Here is a 17,525-nt window from a genome sequence, read left to right on the forward strand (position 1 = left end):
GCTCTACACTGTGCAGCCACTCCGCAAGCCTTGCTCTTAAGGAAAGGGCCCCCAACCAATGTTCCCTCTAAGCTCCAGAGTCTTGTGAGCAAAAATTCTACTTAGCGAGCTACTGGTATTAATGTTGTGAACTACTGGCATTAAAGTTGTGAGTTACTGCATCAATTAGTGTACTCTGGGGCCATTTTTCCTGAGCTAGGACAAAAATGTGCGAGCTGGAGGCGAAAAATCTGTGAGCTAGCTCACGTTAACTCAGCTTAGAGGGAACACTGTCCCCAACCTTTTTGAGCCTGTGGGCACCTCTGGGATTCTGACACAGGGTGATCGGCATGGCTGTGAAATCGCTGCCACAAAATGGCTGCTGTGGGAGGCGGAGCTAGCCACAAAATGGCTGCCTCAGCTTACCTTCAGTCCCACCCCAAAGAGCCTTGGGTTATGGGGGCAGCTGCTGCCAATGCAACGTTTTTAAAAATCTGCACAGCCAATCAAATCTCCCATGGCCGGCAGCCCCACCTGTTCCCGCTTACTTTCTAAAAGCACTTGGTGGCTGCAGGAGAGGCGTTGGGGTTCCCTGCTCTCTGGTCAGCCCTGACAGAAGGTGGAAACGCAATTCTGGGAAAACGAGCCCCTCTAAACCACACCCTGAAGCTCGCCCCCTCCCAGCCACAACGGCCAAGCGTCAAGAGAAGAGACAGACCTGAATGGCATTCATGAAGTCGAAGATCTGGGGCCCCAGGTCCTGCCAGGCTCCCCTCAGATCCCGCAGCACGGCCAGGTTCTGGAATGTCCGGTTCACCTGGAGATTGCGAAGTGCAGTGACCATAAGCACAAATCTTGGTCAGACCGAAGACCCGCAGAGGCTGAACAGGTAACTGCAGAAAGCAGGGCGCAAAGGCCAAGACCTGCCCCCGTCAGAGGTAGACTGCCTCTGGACCTGGAAGCTCAACTGCACAGGAGACCTCCACGACAGGTCTGCATCTCCTGTGTACTCGAGAACCACACTGGAACCACACGGCCACCCCGTGAAAGCTGCACACCATGTCATAGGGCAATGGGGGAGGGGGCGTCGCGACCTTAAGTGACCTAAGGTCAATACGGGAAGCCATGTTAGTCTGTGTGGAGCAGTAAAAAAGAGCAAGAGTCCAGGAACACCTTAAAAACATTTGCGGCAGGGCTGGAGCTTTCGTGAGTCGTTGCTCACTTCAGATACATCAAGGGGGGTTTTACACTGACGGTTTGTGACTATCACCGCATTGGCAACTCACCTTTTACACTACCTAACGTTCTGCTGCTGCCTGAAGCATCTACATTTGTTTCGGTGAGATGGGTTCTGGTGCTGCTGCTACAAACTAGTTTTGATCCGGTCATTTCTCTACAGGTGTTTCAAACTTGTATTGTAGAAGTTTTCATGCATTTTAAAAGATTCCACGCCAAGGGTAATTTGAATGAAAACTGACAGCAATTGAAATTTTTATATATCATCGCTTGCCTCATCTTGTAATTTAAATTTGTACTGTTTTTTGCAGCGTTGACACGATTTCCAAGCAATCGTATGCATTTAACGAAGCACTGGTATTCCGGCTGCCCTTTGACCAGAGACAAACACACACCCTCAGCCCGAACCGAAACGCTTCCAGCGGGCAATATAGAAGTCTGGCTATGCAAAACGAGCAGAGCAAATCCACAAATGTGAAAGGAAAATATTTAAAGTGGAACAGCGGCAGGCGATTTGAAGACTCTAAAATTCTGGAACAAACGGAATGTAAAAACACCCAATGATGGGTAGCCTTGCTAGTCTGTCTGTAGGAGTAGAAAAGAGCACCTGGAAGACAGGGCTCTACAGGCTATGGCAACCTGGCTGAGGTGGAGTGGGTTGAAACTGAATCCAACGAAGACAGAAGTCTTTTGCCTAGGTCGGGGCGCTCGGGGAGGGGAAATACCTCTCCCAGTCTTCGACGGGGCGCCGCTGAAAGCGGCATGCCGGGTCAGGAGCCTGGGAGTTTTACTGAAGCCTTCACTATCAATGGAGGCCCAGATTGCAGCCACTGCCAAGTCAGCCTTCTTCCATCTAAGGGGGCAAAGCAGCTGGCTCCCTTCCTAGAGCGTCAAGATCTGGCAACGGTGATTCATGCAACGGTCACCTCGAGACTGGATTACTGTAATGCCCTCTACATGGGGCTGCCTCTGTACCGAACCCGGAAGCTGCAGCTGGTGCAGAACACGGCGGCCAGACTGCTGTTGGGGCTCCCCAAGTGGGAGCACATACGGCCTGGGCTACGTGAACTGCACTGGCTGCCAGTTGTATACCGGGTTCGTTACAAAGTGCTGGTCATTACCTTTAAAGCCCTATATGGTCGAGGACCTGCCTACCTTAGGGACCGTCTCTCCCCATATGAACCCCAGAGAGCACTGAGGTCAGCCGGGAAAAACCTGTTGACCATCCCCGGACCGAAAGAGGTGAAGCTGCAAAGCACCCGTAACCGGGCTTTCTCCTCTATGGCTCCAAGCCTATGGAACCAACTTCCAGAGGAAATGCGGGCCAGTTCCGCAGGGCCTGCAAGACCATCCTCTTCCGACTGGCTTTCGCTGAAGAAGAATGAAATTGTCAAGAAAGCCGCCATCATAAAAGTAAACATAGCACTAGCACTTTTATTAGTTTTAAATTTAATCAGAATTTTAATTAAATTGTCAAATGTAGTTTTATTCCATTTGTTTAATTAATGTATGAATTATGTTGTTAGCCGCCCTGAGCCTGCTTCGGCGGGGAGGGCGGGATACAAATAAAAGTTGTTGTTGTTGTTAACTGCATCTGTGGCAGAAGTGAGCAGTGACATATGAAAGCTCCAACCCTGCCACAAATGTTGTTAGTCTTTAAGGTGCTCCTGGACTCTTGCTCTTTTCTACTGCTATCCTAGAGGGTCGTCCTCCACCCCAACTCCCACCAAAAGGTTCCCCCACACACACACTTCCAGAAGATGGCTGCCACCTCCAAAAAGGACTTCTCTGTCTCACCTCAGCCATGACCTTCTGCGTGGCAGGCGTAGAAGGGGCATACAAAATTTTGCCAAGAAACATGGGGTACATTTCTATCCATATAGGGCGGAAGAACGTGTTGGAAAGCAAGCTGTCCATCAGATCTTTACAAGAGGGGCCTGAAGGGTGCAATACAGAAGAGAGAGGGGCATTCAGATCTCCTCACCTGCAACTATATACATATTCCTGGGGGGGGGGGGTTTGCGGGGGGGGGGGGAGGAGGGAATAACAGGACCTGCTCCTCTCTGAAAGCCTAAAACATCACTGTTCACATGCCTGAGTCAGGAATAAAGTATTTAACTTAAAAAAACAAACAAACTAAAATCCCATGCAAAAGAAAGCCAAATTCTGCAGCCCATATAAATTATGCAGAGTGCTTGATTTGCATAATTTATTTCAGTTTCACTAGAGCGTACCCATCCCCAACCCCTAGAAATCTTGTTCTGCCATTCATTAGGGTCAATCCAAATGTTACAATGTCCATGGGTTGGACCCGTGGCCACTGCCATTTTACAGAAGAATTTAGCCATTTTTAAAAAATGCTGCACCACACAGAGACCAAGTGATCTTGTTTCCTCCCACCGTGGCATCAGTGGCCACAGGTAACATCTCGTTGGACCCTCAGGTTCCTTTCAAGTATATGGATTACAAACTGTCTTTTTTTGGGGGGGAGAAACATTTTCAGGATGCTGAATTCTGCCTTTTTTCTGTGGCATCAATGTGTACCTCTTAGGGTTGCCAAGTCCAATTCAAGAAATATCTGGGGACTTTGAGGGCGGAGCCAGGAGACATTGGGGGTGGAGCCAGGAGCAAAGTTGTGACAAGCAAAACGGAACTCCAAAGGGTGTTCTGGCCATCACATTGAAAGGATTCGCACACCTTTTAAATGCCTTCCCTTCACTGGAAATAATGGATTCTTTTGGGGCTCATAGACTTGGGCCCCTTGGTCCAATCTTTTCGAAACTTGAAGCACATTTTGAGGAGAGTCATTAGATGCTATGCTGAAAATTTGGTGCCTCTACCTCAAAACACAGCCCCTCCAGAGCCCCAGATACCCCCAGATCAATTCTCCATTATTCCCTATGGGGAATAATGACCCAGCAGACATTTCCCTCCCCCCTCCCTCGCTTCTGACGACTCTGAAGCGGGGGAGGGCCTGCTCCCACCTGGGGATTGGCATCTCTACTCACGAGTTGTTGAACTTCTGATGTCTTCAAAGTAACACAGGGCAACCAACCTCTCCAAAGATTGTGCAACCAACGGAGGGGCTGGGCTGCTTTTACAGCCATGTTGTTCTGCCTGCTCCCCTGCCCCCTTCAGCCTTAAAGATGCAGACACACCATCCCAAAAGGAAACCTTTCGGAGTGGAGTCTGAAGCAGGGGCGTAGATTTTTCAATTTCCTGGGGGGGGGGGGGATTTGATCCAGTGACATCACAGGGCGGAGCTAGTGACATCACAGGGGGGGCTCCATTATCACAACCTATGAATTTATGGAGAAGCTTCCTCCCCATAAATTTAGGGTGCACCCCCCCGACAATGCCCATGGACCAGGCCAAACCCAGGAAAAGGTGGGAGTTGGCCAGTGGTTATTGTGGTATCTCAGAGGTCTCTTGCTGTGTCCTGTTTTTGAAATTCACTTTTACAATAGTCACTTTAAGATCTGCAAATATACATATCATGTGCATAGGACAAACCAACGGTCTCTGGAGGTGGAAAGTCACATGGTGTCTGTGGGGGCGGGGCTCCCCCCCACCAGCCAGCTGACTGGGAGCGGGAAGGAGCCTAGGAAAGCAGGAGAAGCCCTGTTGGGACCTGGGGATTGGCAAGCCTAGTACCTCTTTTGCTTTTACTTGTGGACCCTCCAGGACACAACCGGATCTAGATATTTTCTGCATGCATCTGGTTAAATGGATACTCCTTCCTACCTTCAACCCAACACCCTGAATTTAACTGTATGATGAGTTTTGCACTGCAAGGATCTGCTCTCGGGTCCCCAACATGGTTACCCATGGGCACCCTCCGACACTTTTCCTGGTACCCACTGAGTGTATTTAGAAAGTGGGCAGGGCCAAGCAGGGCTTTCGCTCAGCAGGGATTCTGATTGGCCACTGGAGATTTGATAAAAGTGTTACTTTGGTAGCAGCTGCCGCCGCAGCAAAAGGATCTTCACTGTGTGACTAATGTCAAGTCTGACTGTAACTCTGGCTCTAGCAAAGAGCATGCTGGGTAGAATCAAAATAGAACCAAATGCTGCTAGCTTTCCTCCTGTTCTTTCCCCCCCTCCTCTCCTTAGAAGTTTCCCTTGCTTTGAAATGGTGATGTGTGAAAAGTCTTATCCGAACCTTCTCAGCATAGGCCCGGGGGAGTCCTAGCCGGCTTGAAGGAGCCTCAAGGCTAATCAGCATGAGAACGTATTGGTAACATCTATGTGTGAATGTTCCCTGCACAATTTCCCTGCCCGTAGGAATGCTTTTGAAGTGCTCCTTATATTCAATGTATCTATAATGTGTCTTCAGTCCTTTCAAGCTCTGGCTTAGGCCACAAGTGACCAATATCTACATCAACTCGTTATTGAATCTGCAGACTTGACAACTAAAAGTTAAGGTGTGGCAGCCATTTTGTGACTGGCTCTGGCTAGGGTTGCCAGGTTGGACTCAGGAAATACCTGTGGGTTTTGGGGGTGGGGCCAGGAGCAAGGTTGTGACAAGCAGGATTGAACTCCAAAGGAAGTTCTGGCGGTCACATTTAAAGGGTCCACGTTAGAAATAATGGATAATGGGGGCATCTTCTCTTGGGGCTCAAAGAATTTGACCCCCTAGTCCAATCTGTTTGAAACTTGGATGGGGGGGGGGGGGGGAATATTGAGGAGAGGCACCAGATGCTATGCTGAAAATATGGTGCATCTGCCTCAAAAAACAGCTCTCCCAGAGCCCAAATACCCATTGATAGATTCTCTATTATACTCTATAGGGACCAGTCTCCATAGGATGTAATGGATGGCCCAGCAGATGTTCAACCTCCCTTTCTGATAACCCTGAAGGGGGGGGGGGGAGAACCTCCAAACCTGCCCCCAACTGGATATTAGCAACACAATAAGAAAGGAATTGCAAAAATAGGCTAGCTATCCGGAACCCCTAGGCCAGGGGTAGCTCTCCAGATGTTTTTTGCCTACAACTCCCATCAGCCCCAGCCAGCATGGCGAATGGCTGGGGCTAATGGGAGTTGTAGGCAAAAAACATCTGGAGAGCTACCCTTGGCCACCCCTGCACTAGTTTGTCAGCAACGGTTCTGAGGGAGCATTTCTCCATTTTTGACTCGGAAATTCAAAAGGCGGCAGAGCTTGGGGGCTTGAAATCTCTCGAAAGAAACGCAGAGGGAGCGGTTGCCAAACCTCCTTGCAAAGCCACTCACTTGTTCAATCACTTCCTTGTTCAACCTTTTTGAAACTTGGGGGGGGGGGTGTGAGGAGAGGCAGGCACTGTACCCCAGGAGTCCCCAAACTTCTGGAGACCATGCAGGCCTGTAGCCACAGGGCGGGAGGAGGGGGGCACAGCCTCTCTATTAAAACCCCCCTTCCCTCCATTGGGGGGCCTCCAGGGCTGCTGCAGCTCAGTGGGGGTGGAGTTTGCACAAAGGGCTCCTCAAGAGGAGCTCGCCATGTAAACGGGGCCATATGGCCCTGCGCGCCCCCCCCCCCCCAAATGTCTTACCTCGGAGGCCCCTCCACCCGATGTTTTCTGGCTACGGGCCTGAGACCATGGGCACTTTTGTAATTCTGATGCAATGTGGCAGGTGCAGCCACAACCCAGCTGCAGCAGGAGGGGCAGCCAGCCACAAAATGGCTGCAGCAGCTTACCGCCAGTCACACGGTGAAGATCCTTGTGCTGTGGGGATACAGCTGCTGCCAACGCAGCATGTTTTAAAAATCTGCCTAGGCAATCGAATCTCCAGCGGCCAATCAGAAGCCTTCCTGGGAGAAAGTCCCACCTGGCCCTGCCCACTTTCTAAAAACCCAAGGTGGGGGCCAGAAAAGGGGTTGGTGGGAGCCACGGCCCCCGCAGGAACCACATCAGGGACCCCTGCCGTACCCTCTGGGAGCGGGATTCACAACTCAGTCTGTTTGCACTCACTCATATCGTCGAAGGAGAACAGCTTCTGCTTGAGTCTCTTGGGGCCGCGAAAGCTCCTTAAGTTGTGGTCCTCGTACCACTTGGAGGAAAGGATCTTTGAGTCGCCTCCTTCCGGGCGACCACACATAACCTGGGACATTGCCATAAACGTCGTCACAGGGGAAGAGGCAGCGCCAGCCCAGGAAAGACTTTGCAGGACCATGCGGAATTCTCTAAAGCTGGTCATGTTGTAAACCTGCGACACAGGAGAGAGCACTGGAAGTTTCTAGAAGCAGCTGTGTTTGCCCCACCCCATCCCAGCACAAAGAGGTATCCATAAGTCACCTACAGGTGGGGGCTGTTTCCTGTGCCCCCCAGAACAGTCAGTGTGTGCTTCTGAGCACGTGCAAAATGATCCCCCTAGCAACCTCCCCGATTATGTTTTTATTATATATGTGATCCATTCGACCAGGAGGTTGTTCTCCCCGCCCCCATCTTAACATTCACAACCCTGTGACGCAACGTCCCCTCTAAGCTGCAGAGTCTTGTGAGCAAAAATTCTACTTTGTGAGCCACTGGTATTAAAGTTGGGAGCGACTGGCCTTATAGTTGTGAGCTACCGCGCAATTTATTGTGTTCTGGGGTCATTTTTCCTGAGCTGAGACAAAAATGTGTGAGCTGGAGGCCAAAAATCTGTGCGCTAGCTCGTGCTAACTCAGTTTAGAGGGAACATCGCTCGTGAGGTAGGCTAGACACGCCCACGCCTTGCTGGATATTGTGCTGTCATTTGCACCCAGATCCAATGTCAAGTGTCTGCTGTGGGGCAGCGATGGAGTCCTACCCAATGGATGTGCTGGTGGAGCCCTAGACAGAGCAGCTGGTTCAAATGGAGACTGGAATCTGGGCTTGCCTGTGAACCCCAATGAAGCTGCCCTGCACTGAATCAGACCCTTGGTCCATCGATGTCAGTATAAGAACATAAGAGAAGCCATGTTGGATCAGGCCAATGGCCCATCCAGTCCAACACTCTGGGTCAAATAAGAACATAAGAGAAGCCATGTTGGATCAGGCCAACGGCCCATCCAGTCCAACACTCTGTGTCACACAGTGGCAAAAAATTTTATATATACACACACACTGTGGCTAATAGCCACTGATGGACCTCTGCTCCATATTTTTATCTAAACCCCTCTTGAAGGTGGCTATGCTTGTGGCCGCCACCACCTCCTGTGGCAGTGAATTCCACATGTTAATCACCCTTTGGGTGAAGAAGTACTTCCTTTTATCCGTTTTAACCTGGCTGCTCAGCAATTTCATCGAATGCCCACGAGTTTGTCTACTCAGTATTGCCTACTGAGTATTGTCTACTCAGGCTGGCAGTCGCTCTCCAGCATGTTAGGTAGAAGTCTTTCACATCACCTACTAACTAGAGATAGTGGGGATTGAACCTGAGACCTTCTGCATGCCAAGCAGATGCTTTGCCACTGAGCTGCAGCCCTTTCTCCTCGGCTTTCTAACTTCTACTCCACACTGCCTCTTAGCTGGAGCACATGCACACGTTACCTCCTCCGCTAACAATTCGGTGTCTCGAAGGACGTTGTACAGCAGCTCTTGAGCTTTTGTTGTGTCAACCGATTGAGACTTCAAACGCTCCTGTCAGGGGGAAGAGGAGGACAGGCCCAGCCTGAGACCTTGGAGAGTCCCTTGGAGAGCCGGTTTGGTGTAGTGGTGAAGTGTGCGAACTCTTATCTGGGAGAACCGGGTTTGATTCCCCACTCCTCCACTTGCACCTGCTGGAATGGCCTTGGGTCAGCCATAGCTCTGGCAGAGGTTGTCCTTGAAAGGGCAGCTGCTGCGAGAGCCCTCTCCAGCCCCACCCACCTCACAGGGTGTCTGTTGTGTGGGAGGATGGTAAAGGAGATTGTGAGCCGCTCTGAGACTCTTCGGAGTGGAGGGCAGGATATAAATCCAATATCTTCATCTACCTCACAGGGTGTTTGTTGTGGGGGAGGAAGGGAAAGGAGATTGTGAGCCGCTCTGAGACTCTTCAGAGTGGAGGGCGGGATATAAATCCAATATCTTCATCTACCTCACAGGGTGTCTGTTGTGGGGGAGGAAGGGAAAGGAGATTGTGAGCCGCTCTGAGACTCTTCGGGGTGGAGGGCGGGATATAAATCCAATGTCTTCTTCCCTGCAGGTCAGAAAAGACCTCTCGCCAAGCCAGAAGAGTCAGGGGTCTGCCCCATCTATAAAGCAGCTGCATAGGGCTCTCCAGAGAAGTTTCCGAAACACTGAAGGAATCAGAGATAAACAAACTAACATTGTGTTTGGAAACAGATAAACGAAGGCAGCCCTGTTGATCTGAAGTAGTAGAACAAAATAGGAGTCGATTGCACCTTTAAGACCAACTTAGTTTTATTCAGAACGTTAAGCTTTCGTGTGCACGCACACTTCTTCAGACGAGGAATGAGGTACAGTAAGCAGAGTTACATAGAACTGGTGGGGTTTGGAATGCCAAGTGGCACAAAGTTAAAATCCAATAGCAGAATAGTAAAATCAACAAATTCAGAAAAGCTTTGCTCTGGGTTGAATTAGCGTGGGAAACCGTAAAAAAACAGGTTGCTTACCTGTAACTGATGATCTTCGAGTGGTCATCTGTGCAGTCACACACATGGGTCTTGCCGCAGGCAACGGATCCATACCTCGGAGCTCCAATAGCTCACCTATAGCGTCTTTTGGCGTGCTTTCCTCCCGCCCTGGGGAGCAGGCAGCGACTGCGCATGCCTGGAGCGGGGGGAGAGTGCCCATTCCACTCAGTTTCTTCCAGCCGCCGTTGGCACTGACACTATACAAGGTTAAGCAACAATTACAAGAGGCCAGCAGCGGGGAAGGCTGGGTGGGCGTGTGTGACTGCACAGATGACCACTCGAAGATCATCAGTTACAGGTAAGCAACCTGTTTATCTTCTTTGTGGTCTCTGTGCAGTCCCACACATGGGTGACTAGCCAGCTAAATGTCCTGGAGAAGGGTGCTGGTAAAAGAAGCAAGTTAGTCACATAAGCAAATCACATCATATTATGCAACATAGAGATGGAAGCGGATGCACTCACCCCTGACTTCAGTGGAAGATGGATCTGAGGACCGCTTGACCGAAGGAGGCGTCACGTCTCGCACGAACGTCTAAGGCATAATGGGAGACGAACGTGGATGGTGAGGACCAAGATGCAGCCGCACAAATGTCCTCTAGGGAGACGCCTTGCAGGAAAGCCGAAGACGTCGAGACCGCTCTAGTAGAGTGGGCCTTAAGACCTTCGGGCAGAGGCTGTTTAGCCAGTTCGTAACACAACCTGATGGCACTAACTACCCATTTAGATAGTCTCTGGGTAGAGATTTTGTGTCCTCTGTGAGGATTTCCGTAGGCCACAAACAGATTAGGGTCCTTACGGAAAGGTTGTGTACGATTAAGGTAGAAAGATAAAGCCCTTCTAACGTCCAGAGAATGCAGGGCTCGTTGTCCCTGGTCGGATGCGTTGGAGAAAAACGTTGGTAGAGAAGTTGAAGTCGATAAGTGGAACTGGGAGACAACCTTAGGAAGGAATGCAGGGTCCGGTCGCAGAACAACTTTGTCCTTGTGGAAAATAGTGTAGGGAGGATCGTGACGGAAGGCGCATAAGTCACTTGCCCGTTTACCTGAGGTAAGGGCTACCAGCAATGCTGTCTTCCAGGAAAGAAGGTTAAGGTCTATGGTAGCCATAGGTTCAAAGGGAACTTTCATCAGGCAGGAAAGGACTAGCGATAAACTCCAAGTCGGGACGAAGGGCTTAACAGGTGGATTGAGGTGCAACATGCCCTTAAGAAAGGACTTAGACAAGGGATGGGAGAACACTGTTTTGCCATCAACCGGGTTATGGAACGCAGAAACTGCAGAAAGGTGAACCTTTAAGGAGGAATAACAGAGTCCTGATTTCTGTAGAGAAAGTAGATAATCAAGGATCAGGTTAAGGGGTGCTGACTCTGGCTGCAGGTGATTAGACGTCGCGAAAGAGCAGAAGCGCTTCCATTTGCGTTGGTACGAAAGTCTAGTGGAAGGCTTCCTTGCGTTGAGGATGATGTTGGCTACCTCTGTGGAGAGGCAGGCGGATGTATTCTCCAGGCTGCCAAGGCCAGAACCCGAGGGTTGTGATGCAGAACCTGACCACTGGCCTGTGATAAAAGATCGCCCGCCGGAGGAAGGCGGCGGTAAGTGTGGCGGGACATTTGTAGAAGCCTCGTGAACCACAGTTGCCGAGGCCACCATGGAGCAATGAGGATACAGTCCGTGCCATCTCGTGCTATCTTTACCAACACCCGTGTCAGAAGGGGGGTTGGTGGGAAGAAGTAGTGAAGAGGACCTGTCCAGCTGTGAAGGAAGGCGTCGTTGCCCCTCCTGGAATAAAATCGAGGACATTTGGCATTTTCCCTGGAAGCAAAGACGTCCACCTTGGGCGTTCCGAAGCATCGGAAGATACGACGAAGGTAGGTCGGATTGATGGACCATTCGTGGTCGTCTATGCGAACCCTGCTGAGGGAGTCGGCCAGAACATTCTCCACACCCTGGAGGTGAATGGCAGTCATGTAGATGTTGTGGTTGACACACCATTCCCAGAGCAGTACGGCTATACGGCACAGGCGGAGGGATCTGGTGCCTCCCTGCTTGTTTATGTAGTAAACTGTTGCCATATTGTCCGTGGAAATCTGAACGTGCCGGCCCCTTATCAATGGGAGGAACGATTGGAGGGCCCTGTGCACAGCAATCAGTTCTAGGCAGTTTATGTGCATGGCCCTCTCGGGGGGAGTCCAAAGCCCCCTGACGGTCTTGTCCTCTAAGTGGGCTCCCCATCCCCACTTGGAGGCGTCTGTTGTCACTACAGCCCTCGGAGGAGTCGGTAGAAACGGCATGCCTGCGAGCAGATTGTCGGGTATAGTCCACCATGTGAGAGATAGAAGTGCTCTCTGTGGAACAGTGAGTAAAACGCTCTGCGGTTGCGCCTGAGGATGGTAGGCTCGTACAAACCAGAGCTGTAGTTGTCGCATCCGTAGCCTGGCAAAGTAAAGGACAGACGTTGTGGCGGCCATGAGGCCCAGCAGGCGTTGGATTGTGAATGCAGACTGACGAGGCTGTTGTTGAACTGACTTGGCTAAGGCAATGATAGTCAGTGCCCGATCCTCGGGGAGGAAGGCACGATGGAGAGAAGTGCGCAAAAGGGCCCCTATGAACTTGAGGTCCTGGGTAGGTGTGAGGTGAGATTTTGAAGCATTCACACGAAGGCCCAGGGACTTCAGAAGGGTGAGAGCTGTGTTGAGGTTGCTCTGCAGTTGATGTTGAGTCGGAGCTATGAAAAGCCAGTCGTCTATATATGGGAAGACTGGGATGTCCCGAATGCGAAGAGCAGCTGCCACCACTGCCATGCACTTGGTGAAAACGCGGGGTGCAGTGGAGAGGCCGAATGGCAGGGACACTTATTGGAAGTGGTCCTGGCCCATGGCGAATCGCAGATACCTCCGATGTTGAGGTCGAATGGTCACATGGAAGTAAGCGTCCTGAAGATCTAGAGAAGTCATCCAGGAATTTCTGGGAATAAGGGGCAAGATGGACTGCAGGGAGATCATTCTGAACTTCCTGTATTCGATGTGCCGGTTGAGGTTTCGCAGATCTAGAATGGGACGCTTGCCTCCATCCCTCTTGGGGACCAGAAAGTATCTCGAATAGAAGCCTGTCCCTCGATGTTGAGGAGGGACGGGTTCTATGGCATTTTTCTGGAGCAAGTCCAGGATTTCCTGATGGAGGAGTGTAGACGGGGGGGTAGCAATGAAGTAGTGGTGGCGAGGTGGAGAAATGAACTCGATTGCGTAACCTAGGCGCACGATGGTCAGCACCCAGGAGTCGGTTGTGATCGAGTTCCAAGTGGGAAAGAACGGAAGGAGACGTGTGCTGTAAGCCGGTGGGGTTTGGAGAGCAGGTGGGGTTTGGAAAGAGTCAAAGAGACTGCTTAGTCTGGAGGGAAGCCTTCTTGGTTTGTTGGGGCTTAGGTCTCTGCTGGAAATGAGGTTTGTGTTGTGAAGCCTTACGCCTCCAGTAGTCACTTTGTTTTGGTGACCGTTGTCGTTTCTGAAATGATGGTCTCCAAGTTTTCGATCGATTGAACTGCTGGGAGTTTTGTTGGGAAACTCCCAGGCGCTTGGCACGTTTGCGGCCATCGTCAACAGAGGTTAGCACTTCGTCCGTGGACGCATGGAAGAGGCCTAGGCCGTCGAAGGGGAGATCCTCTATCTTCTGCTTGATGTCGGGCTGCAAGTTAGTAGAACGCAGCCAGGCATGACGGCGCCAGGCATGACGGCGCAAGGCGACGGAGGAAGCGAAGACCCTCGAAGAACAGGAAACAGCATGTCGTACGGTGTTTATCTGCTGTTTGGAGACTCTGGACAATTCTGACACCACATTGGAGGCCGTTCTCTGAGAGGTTTCAGGGAGAGAGGGGATCAGGGGTGTAAATTGATTGGCTAGATTGAAGACATAGGCAGAAAAATAAGCTAAGTAATTGTTGAGTTTAGAATTGGTAGAGGCCAGAGTAAATAACTTTCGTGCCAAGGTATCCAGTTTTCTCCCTTCGCGATCTGGTGGTGTAGGGTGTCGTGAGGGCTTGGCCTTAGTGGCAGAATGAACTATAATAGAGTTGGGCGCTGGGTGTGTCGCCAAGAATTTAGCATCCGGGGCATGTATCCTGTAGAGTAGGATCGGATGGGTCGGGTTCCAAAAAGTCAGACGGAACCACGCTGCGGACCGACGGTGAGCGAGACTGAATAGGAATCACTTCTACGGCCGTAGAAGAGTGAGGAGTGAGCTGCGGCATATCAGTGATTACATCTGACGGAGCCGAGAGTTCTGACAGAAGCAGGAGTTGAGCGGTCGAGGTTGCGGCATCCATAGCGTCAGGAGCCGAAGTCGAGGCCCGATGCGGGTGCGAGGTCGGGTGCGACTCGGTCGGGTGCGACTCGTAAGACTTCCTCGGAGTCGAATCAGTCGCTTTCGAGTGACGCGGTGCTTTCGGCGCCAAATCCTCGGAGCCGGAGTGACACGATTTTTTAGAAGACTTATGGCCGGTCCCGGCGTGCTTCGAAATGTTCTTTACGGACTTGTGCGTCTGCTTTTGAGAGAGAGGCACGTCCGAAGTGGCCGAATCTCCCGCTCTAGGTGGGGGAGGCGGCGAGGCAGACGCGGGCATCGCCCGCAAAGACAGTTCAAGCAGAAAGCTCCGGAGCCTTGCTGCACGATTTTTACGAGCCTGTTTCCCGAAATTAGCACAATGTGCGCAGGAGTCGACCCGGTGGGCTTCTCCAAGGCAGAAGAGGCAATGGCTGTGGCCGTCAGTGGTGGGGATCTTAGCCCCACAGCGCCTGCACTTTTTGAACGTAACCTTCCCTTCCATGCGCTCTGGACAAGGGAGGGGAGGGACGGAAAGAAAAGGGGAAAGGAAGCGCAGAAACGGATTTTTTTTTTATATATATTTTTAGGGACGAAAAATAGCAAGGAATAAAAAGGCGAGGTGAATACGATACCAGATGAAGAGAAGAATGGAGAAGAAAACGAGCTAAGGAGGAAACGCAGCGAGGTAGGTGATGTCTGGGCGGCGGTAGGGAAGAAACTGAGTGGAATGGGCGCTCTCCCCCCGCTCCAGGCATGCGCAGTCGCTGCCTGCTCCCCAGGGCAGGAGGAAAGCGCGCCAAAAGACGCTATAGGCGAGCTATTGGAGCTCCGAGGTATGGATCCGTTGCCTGCGGCAAGACCCATGTGTGGGACTGCACAGAGACCACGAAGAAGATCAGTAACATGTCAGAATGTGAGAGTGCCTGTTAATTATTCTATTGCTAATAAACCTGGGTCAAAAAGAGGTCATTTCTTTCCCTCTTTTTGACCCAGGTTTATTAGCCCCCTTTTTGACCCAGGTTTATTAGCAATAGAATAATTAACAGGCACTCTCACATTCTGACATGTTACTGTTTTATGGTTTCCCACGCTAATGCAGCCCAGATCAAAGGTTTTCTGAATTTGTTAATTTTACTATTCTGCTATTGGATTTTAACTTTGTGCCACTTGGCATTCCAAACCCCACCAGTTCTATGTAACTCTTCTTACTGTACCTCATTCCTCGTCTGAAGAAGGGTGCGTGCACACGAAAGCTTACGCTCTGAATAAAACTACCGTATTTTTTTGCTCCATAAGATGCACCTGACCATAAGACGTACCTAGTTTTTAGAGGCATTTGTGTGAATTTAGAGGTGTTTGTGTGAATTTTTTTGCAGTATTAAGACGCACACACTTTTCCCCCCACTTTTTTTTGGGGGGGAAGTGCGTCTTATGGAGCAAAAAATACAGTAATTGTGTTTGGAAGGAAAGGCGGCCTCACTAGGGATGCTACTGAAGTTCATGTTGGTGCCCCTCCTTGCGTGCCAGAAACCCTGACTTGTGCTTGCTTTCCCCTCACACAAAACAAGAAGGGATTATTTTGGTGCCAAATGTTGTCCAATAAATTGACACGGATTCTGATTGTTGCTTCCATTTCCTATAAAGTGGCATAGAGCTGGTGTAGAAACAGATCAGTTTCCCCCACCACCAGTTTGGTGTAGTGGTTAAGTGTGCGGACTCTTATCTGGAAGAACCGGGTTTGATTCCCCACTCCTCCACTTGCAGCTGCTAGCATGGCCTTAGGTCAGCCATAGCTCTGGCAAAGGTTGTCCTTGAAAGGGCAGCTGCTGTGAGAGCCCTCTCCAGCCCCACCCACCTCACAGGATGTCTGTTGCGGGGGGAGAAGATAAAGGAGATTGTAAACCACTCTGAGTCTCTGATTCAGAGAGAAGGGTGGGGTATAAATCTGCTATTCTTCTTCTTCATCTCACCCCGCCCTGGTTTATCAGCTTTTTACACATGAGCTTCTCGTAATCTTCCCAAGGACCCAGTGAGCTGTGCCAGTCTTGTTATCACCATAATAATAAGGAATAGGGGAAGGAGAGAGGACTGATTGCCTAAGGCTGCCTGCTGTAGACTGGAGAGGTGTGCTCCATCCAAAACGTAAGGCAAATTTTCCGATTTCCACCTCCTTAAAATACCAGCTTTTGCAGACAGAACCCGGAACTGAAACACGTAGACCGATTTCCCACTCGCTTTGTGCCGCTGTCAAGCTCCTCTTCTCAGTGGGGCTTCCATCCAGTGAGCTCAGTGGGGCTCCCATTCAGTGAGGCCATAAGAGCTCTGCAGGATCTCTCCCAATTCCGCAGAGCTTGTAAAACCGAACTTTTTAAACAGGCCTATAACAACTAGGGAAGAAGGCTGCTGCTTTTATGCTATTGGGCAACTCCACCAGAAGGAACACCAACAGATAAATTGCATGGCACCAATACTTTGTTTTAAATTGTTTTAAATTATAGCTGACTGTCCTATTGTTTTATATTTGAAATTGAGATGTTGGTTTTTATATGGTCGTTAGCCGCCCTGAGTCTGGTTGGAATGGGCGAGATATAAATGGAAAGCAAATAAATAAACAAATACATCTGATGTCACACTATCTGCCCCGGGGCTGCAACTAGCTTCGGCTTTTTCGTGCGGCAAACAGAAACTGGTATTCAGAGGTTCCTGTTTGGTGCAAGAAAAAGCCAGATCTAGTTGCAGCCCCAGGGCAGATATTGTGAAATCGAACAGAATCCCCACTGAGAAGAGGAGCGTGAGAGCGGCATAAGGCGAGTGGGAAATCGGTCTTAAAGATCAGCAGATAGAGGAAAGTCAGGTCACTGGCACAAATCCCTGCACGACGTACTGCAGCAGATCATGTGACAAACCCTCAAGATACACTCACGTCCCTTTGCCACCTAACTGCAAATATTTTGACCCAGTCTGCCTGAGAGATGAAGCTGTGCTCCAAGGCCTGGAGAGTGGGTGGAGGTAAAGCACACAGCCTCTTCTGCAGGTCCTCAGCAGCCCCAGCTCCCTTCACCGCCAGAAATTCTGTGAGGGCCGATGCATTGCAAACAATTTCTTTTAAGAACAAGTCGGCAGGAGAGAACTGGAAGGAAAGATATCAGGTAGTTAATCAAGGGACAAACTGACACCAGCATGCATTCCCCCTAACAACCCCCCAACCCTAACCCCCCCCCCTTAACTTCAGGAGTTTCGGCTCAGAAAGCAAGCGAGAGTGTGCATGGGCCAGGATGACCAAATGAGCTTCAAACTTGGGTTCTGCTAGCCCTAGTCTGGCACTTTGAACACTAGGCTCCACTGGCGATTTAAAGAAGCAAGCATGGCCCTAAAGCTAACCTTGAGCAAAGGTCAAAGGGGAACAGCAGTTAATCCA

General features: G+C 50.5%; 1 protein-coding gene across 1 annotated transcript in view; it reads right to left on the minus strand.

Moving 5' to 3' along the window:
* The window catches only part of LOC132567470 (phospholipid-transporting ATPase ABCA1-like), a 202,481-nt gene that overhangs the window by 172,814 nt on the left and 12,142 nt on the right, over positions 1-17,525 (minus strand). Inside the window, exons 7-16 of the mRNA XM_060233146.1 lie at positions 17,031-17,237; positions 13,948-14,465; positions 13,252-13,547; positions 12,317-12,533; positions 11,485-11,569; positions 8,707-8,796; positions 7,165-7,399; positions 3,013-3,152; positions 990-1,112; positions 698-796 (exon numbers count right to left, since the gene is read on the minus strand). Of these exons, the coding sequence (XP_060089129.1) occupies positions 698-796; positions 990-1,112; positions 3,013-3,152; positions 7,165-7,399; positions 8,707-8,796; positions 11,485-11,569; positions 12,317-12,533; positions 13,252-13,547; positions 13,948-14,465; positions 17,031-17,237 (2,010 nt within the window). The remainder of the gene's footprint in view (positions 1-697; positions 797-989; positions 1,113-3,012; positions 3,153-7,164; positions 7,400-8,706; positions 8,797-11,484; positions 11,570-12,316; positions 12,534-13,251; positions 13,548-13,947; positions 14,466-17,030; positions 17,238-17,525) is intronic.

This window comes from Heteronotia binoei, chromosome 2 (genome assembly GCF_032191835.1).
Source record: "Heteronotia binoei isolate CCM8104 ecotype False Entrance Well chromosome 2, APGP_CSIRO_Hbin_v1, whole genome shotgun sequence".
Classification (NCBI taxonomy): Eukaryota; Metazoa; Chordata; class Lepidosauria; order Squamata; family Gekkonidae; genus Heteronotia; species Heteronotia binoei.